General features: G+C 44.2%; 1 protein-coding gene across 2 annotated transcripts in view; it reads right to left on the bottom strand.

The window, feature by feature from the left end:
* The window catches only part of LOC119307192 (nuclear transcription factor Y subunit A-10-like), a 4952-nt gene extending 4726 nt beyond the window's left edge, over positions 1-226 (bottom strand). For both annotated transcript variants that reach the window (XM_037583286.1, XM_037583287.1), the window contains exon 1: positions 16-226. In XM_037583286.1, coding sequence (XP_037439183.1) covers positions 16-214 — 199 coding nt within the window. In that variant the 5' untranslated portion in view covers positions 215-226. The remainder of the gene's footprint in view (positions 1-15) is intronic.
* Between the last annotated feature and the right edge of the window lie 6004 nt (positions 227-6230).

The following is a 6230-nucleotide window of genomic DNA, read 5'->3' as shown; positions in this document are numbered from 1 at the left end:
CCGAAGGCCACTCACGTTCCAGCTCCGGCTCCAGCCGATGATGGGGCGGATGAGGACAACAAGAAGCGCTGTGCCTGTGAGGTGATGGGGAGAGAGAGGGATTGGGGGAGGAGGAGACGGGACGGGAGAGGCGCGTATAAATGGGCGGTACTGAAACCAAGAAAAAGCTTTCCCTTCCCTTCCTCCTTCCCCAGCAGCTCCACCTAAACCTCATTGCTTTCACATTTTTTACTACTCCTTCACTACAAAACTGCAAAGCCCAAATGATTTTTCCTTTTCCTCTTTGCCAGAAACATATTTATTTTCTAATAAAAATACATTTTTTTTATCTCTATAAAAGTTGAGGTCTTGTTATTTACTACTCCCTTTCCCAGCCCTGACCTTTCAACTCCTGGTGATGGAATTATTAGGTTGGGTGCTCACTGCAAGTGGTGATTACACTGGACTAATCATGCTGTCAAAAGTAAGGTAGAAGGGTTTTTTAATGTTTGAAAATAGTATTAGCAGTGTGTTGGGGTGTGGAACTAGTAGTACTAAGCTGGTAAGATCTGCAGGAGTGACAAGTGAGGGGTGGCTATAAATTGGTGAGGCAGGCAGACATGAACAGTGTGGGTTGCTGTAGCAAGTAGTAGTACTAGTACTACAAGTAGCCATCACTTGGATTCCAAAAATCCACTTCTAGATTATCATACATGGGCTAGGGAATGGAATAACTGTGCATCCAGCATCCATCAACAGATTGTGTAGTACCACATCCGTCCCGAAATACTTGTCGGAGGAATGCGACGAATATTTCCGGACGAAGGGAGTAGTACCCTGTAAATGCAATGCCCTTTTTTGAACAAACATATATTGCTACTCATGTTTTCCCTTTCAGTCTTGGTATACCAGTACAATACTACCTCTCTCTCAGTTTACAGGACGTGCGTGTATCCCTAGGTCGTCAATTTGACCAACATAAACTTTGGAGTTTCTACTTTCAAAAGGTATATTTTTTGTGTTATATAGTTTATATTAGGGTGATAAAATTGGTAACCTAGATATACGCGTAGAACTTGTAAACTGAAATGGAGGTAGTAAAAAAATTCACTCGTTGTAACCCGTTGTACTTTTTTGGCGATGGATCGTTATAGTGCTGTAATTGGGAGTAGTAACTCTGTATCTTGTATCTCGTGGGGAGTAAGCATTTATGCATAACTACCGCGCATGCTTTTTTTTCAAAGCACTTAAACGAAAGGGTACGGTACTTCTTCCAACCCAATTTATAACTTGTACACGTATCTCAAAAATTAAGTTTGACCAATAAAATATCTGTTGTGTGCCATCGAAATTATTGTTGATCATCTATTTCAAAAAAATAACCACATCACACATGTCGTAAGTTCCAAACTATTCTATTCAAAAGTTAAGTTTGGCCATCATTAGATTTGTATTCGGAAGAAGTTTAGATGGTGTGGTTTTTTTGGCGGATTTTTTTTTTGATTTATTCATTAACAATAAAGGCGGTATAAGGAACACCAGAAGTACTAGAAATTATGTTTATATCCGTAGACCATCTACCGACAACTACAAGCCCTGGAATGAGCCGAAGGTACACCGCCGTCATCCCCCGTCCCTCGCGAGAGTTGGGTAAATCTTGTTATAGTAGACAGTCGAGAAAGTGCTGTGCTAAGGCCTCACAAGACCAGTGCATCAGAACAGGAATCGTCGCTGACGAAGAGGATTGTTGATCGAAAGGATCCAACCTGTAGACACACTGACGCATACAAATGAAGACCGAATCCAATCGAGTCCACCAAAGACAACCGCCGAGCGAACCCCGTGAGATCTGCTGGAGAAACACCTTCACACGCCCTACGATGCTAGGCGCGTCATCAGGACGGGAACCCGATGGGGAGAACCTTAATCCATCTTCAGGGAGTTGTTGCCGTCCCACGTTTCTGAGCAGGCACGAACCCTAACCAAACTCGCAAAAACACTTAAAAACGGAGCCCTTCCGACGACAAGGGTCGGGATCCATGTCAACCCGTGGACCTAAGGCTACAAGAGGTGAGATATATCTGCAGCGATACCGGCGGGCAGTGGCGGAGACTGGACCCAGGCCGGCGGGGCTGGGCCCGGGGCGTTAGGAAAATTTCCTTCCTTGACTGAAGCATGTTGTGGACTATTTGACACTGTAACTAAACTGTAGCAAGCCTGGGACCCGAGTCTTGGCCCAAACGTGGCTCTGCCCCTTCCGGCGGGGGCCAGAAACCCTAGTAGCCATGTTCGCCCCAAGGCAAGAAACAAAGGTGTGATTTTTATGTCACATGACTCATATATTATTGGTCTAATTGATGATTGAAGTTAAACCTTACGACCTCTTCAATTCAAGAGATTTGCATTGGATTTTGGAGGATTGGAATCCCTAGGAAAAAATTCTACATTAATCATTTGATTTGTAGGACTATATTCTATAGGAGTTTTTTCTAAGGAAATATTTATACTACATTTCATAGAAAATCTAACATCCACACAAACTTTTTGAAAAAAAATCTTTGTATTTCTTATGATGCAATCAAACAAACTCAAATTCTGTAGAATTCCAATGGACAGGACATTTTAGTTATGTTTATTTACTATTCCTACATTTTTTACTATTCTGTGAACGAAAGACACAATACTCAGGTGTGGCATCAAAACAACCAGGAAGCTTAATTGGGGCAGTCAATCCAAGCTCCACCATTAGCTTTCAGGTTGGACTAGTCACTAGAGTTACATGTAAAATTATGAAAGTAGACGATACCTTTTGTGTTGCCATGAAATTGAATAGTTTTTAAATATTGAGTAGAATACTCACTCAATCCTTCTGATTTAAATTACGTGAGAAATTTCTACATAAAAACAAAAGAAACTTAACATGAAAAGTCGTGCATGTCACAATTAAATGTAATGTAATTTAAAAGATTCTCATGCATAGATTAGACGAAAGTTGATGGATGAAACTAGTAAACCAATCTATCCGCTACAATAATTTTAATGATGAGCACACATGTTGAGAAAATTTGAAGTGGTGGGATCACTGATACGTCTCAAACGTATCTATTTTTCTGAACTCATTTGTCATATTTTTTTTGGTTTTTAATTTGCATGATTTGAGTGAAACTAATCCGGATTAATGCTGTTTTTAGCAGAATTGAAAATTTGTATTAGCAGTGCATTGGGGTCTGGAACTAGTACTACTAAGCTGGGTAAGATCTACAAGAGTGGCAAGTGAGTGGCGACTATAAATTGGTGAGGCAAGCAGACATGATCAGTATTGGTTGCTGTAGCAAGTACTACAAGTAGCCATCACCTGGATTCCAAAAATCTACTCCTAGCTTATCATACATGAGCTTAGAATGGAATGACCGTGCATCCATCAACAGATTGTGTACCCTGTAAATGCCCCCTTTTGACAAACATATATTGCTAGTAGTAGTAATGTTTAGTTTACCAGTCATGTTTTCCCTTTCAGTCGACTTGTTATACTGATTATTATATTTTTTTTCTTTTCTTCGTTCTAACCCATTGCACTACGAATTGTGAGGAGTACTCTGTATTCGTGTGGAGTCAGCATTTATGCATGACTACCCACATGCATTTTTCAAAACACTCAATGAAAGGGTATACTTCTTTCAATCCAATTTATAATGTGTACACATATTTCAAGAATTAAGTTTGATCGTCAATTTGACCAATAAAATATGTGTTCTGTGCCATCAAAATTATTGTTGATCATCTATTTCAAAAAATAAGTTTGACCATCGGTAGATTTGTATTCGGAAGATGTTTAGACAGTATGATTTTTATGTCACGTAACGCATATATTATATGTGGGATTCAACTAGTTAAGTATTATATGTGGGCGTCAGGGTTGCATTCCCTGGCGTCGCGCGTGGTGGTCGAGCCGTCTGCGGGCCGCTCGGGTGGCGTGGCGGTGGGGCCAGGCCCATTTCTCTCTTTCCTGCCAGATCCAAGTCGGGGGCGGCAAGGTGCGTCCTCTGCTCACCTCCTCCCGCGGATCTCGCACTCCCTGACGCGCCTTGCTCGGTTCCACCCCTGTTGGCTGCTTCGGCGGTCTGGTGTTAGACCGGCAGGCGCTCGGACGCCGTAGCAGGAGGAGGTTCCCCTCCTTGTGGTGGTGGCTCCGGTCCCAGCAGCAACGTGGCTTAGCAAAAGGGTGACGAGGGTGATGCTATGGGCGAAAGCCCTATGTCGGCTTCGGTCGGCATCGGCGGTAGCGACGCACTGCAGCATCGGATCCCTCCCTGGAGGTGCCGTTGGGTGATGCATTGGTTCCCTCGCCTACTCTATTCGTTCTCTAGGTGAAAGCCTTAGATCCAGCTCCTGGATCGGACAACAGCGGCGTCCACAAGGTCGTTACCACCTTGGTGGTGCCTGTCTTCAGAGACGTTGCTCCATGTTGCTTGCCTGATGTCTGGGTGGTGTGTGGCTGGCTTGAGGTTGGTGGTCGGTGGTGGTGGTGCGGCTGGTGGTGTGTTTGTGCGGCCGACTGGGGTCGACAGTGGTGTGTGATGTGGTGGTGGTGGCACGGCCGGCTTGCGCTGGTGTGCACGGTGAAGCGATCCGGGTGTAGATTCGGCTCCTTGATGCCCTTCGGCTTCGCCGGTGGTGCTGTTGTTGTGATGTAGCCTCGGCTGCGTGTGACTCTTCGTCCGGGTGTGGACTCGGTCTCTCGTTGCCCTTCGGCTGCGTGAATAGCCTTGAGGCACCATGGATGGTCTCGGTTGATTGGAGCTCTTCGTCTACAGTGGTGGTGTTATCGTGCGGCTTAGTTGGTAATGGTTGCTCAAGACCCTCTCATGGTTTCCATTGTGTTGCAGCGAGCTTTGTGCTCTTGGTGTTGTCTCAGCTCATCTTTGCTCAAGGTCGGCGCAAGATGCCTCTCAAACTTGCTATCGTCTTGATTTCCTGTGGCGGAGCCCCAGTCAAGGTTTGTATCTGGGATGCCACTCGTTGATTGTGGATGCTCCTGAGTTGTGCCATGGGGGCCGGTATGCTTGCCGATGCGTTCAGCCGTTTGCAAAATCTTGGTATTGTGATCTCCCGACGACACCCCACATCTACTTGTGTCTCTCGTGGTGATGGTCTTATGTCCACTAGCTTGGTCGTGCCTTGTATGGTTTTTGGCCCGGGTTTCCTTATAAATGGGTCAATTTGTTAAGGTTTTCGATTTGGTTTTCCTTATAAACTGGATCACTCCTCTAGCATTTTGCCACTCTGAGTAATATATTCAGGTGAAGGAACTCCTCCCCCGATGATTCTCAAAAGAAAGAATGAAGCAAGGCAGTAAAATATGGGGTTCCTAAGGCTCCTTTCAATTAAATATGGAAGAAAGAGCACCAACATATCGAGTTGGATAAGATTTTACCCAAATTTGGGCCGCCTAGAAGGAACCCTGGAGGGAATACGGACCGAGCATATTAAGTTGTAAACAAGGTGGAACAGGGTGCTTGCACTTGAAGAACTTAGTGGAGCACAATTCTATCAGTCATCGTTCACTTTTTCATATAAGTAAAATCTCCAAAACTCATTACATGTTCTTTTATTTCCAGTTATTAATTAATGCAAAAATATATAAATAGATTGTTCTTAGTATATGTCATAACTTGTTGCAGCTAGATAAATCTTAGTGAGATTGACAGCCTCGCTAGAACCGTTGGGGGCACAGATAGGTTTTTATTTGTATTGCAATGTTGTTTGACGGGGTCTAGGGGTGTTAACTCTAAGGATTGATATATTGGTTCTCCATCAAGAGAAAAGTTACTGATTGCCAAACACTTGTCTCCCGCGCTCCTATTTATTCCTCTTGCAGATCTGATGGGGCAGCAGAGAAACACTCTGGATCAAGCTTCGTGCTCTAAATCAAAGAATGTGGAGCTATATGAGGGGAGGGAGGAGAAAACCATGTGTTGGCTAAGTAAGGCGGGTATTGTAATGGGGTGGCAACGATTGGGGGTTGTCATCGGGTATAGTGATACACATAAAGTATTGCGAGTAGGCGGCCCGCTCAGGGCCTCGCTCTCGCACGTTGTTGTTGGGGCTCGCAACAAGAACCCTTTGCGAGCCATATTGGGTTCGATTGAGCACAAGTTTTTTTGGTGATGTATATATGTAGAAGGCTTTCTTGGTATGCCCCCAATAAAATATGTGTTTAATGAACATATCGAGGCTAGGGGGCAGATTCC

The sequence above is a fragment of the Triticum dicoccoides genome, chromosome 5B (assembly GCF_002162155.2).
Source record: "Triticum dicoccoides isolate Atlit2015 ecotype Zavitan chromosome 5B, WEW_v2.0, whole genome shotgun sequence".
NCBI classification, from domain to species: domain Eukaryota; kingdom Viridiplantae; phylum Streptophyta; class Magnoliopsida; order Poales; family Poaceae; genus Triticum; species Triticum dicoccoides.
The sequence above is the reverse complement of the archived record's forward strand: the minus strand, read 5'-3'. Positions and strand labels throughout refer to the sequence as shown.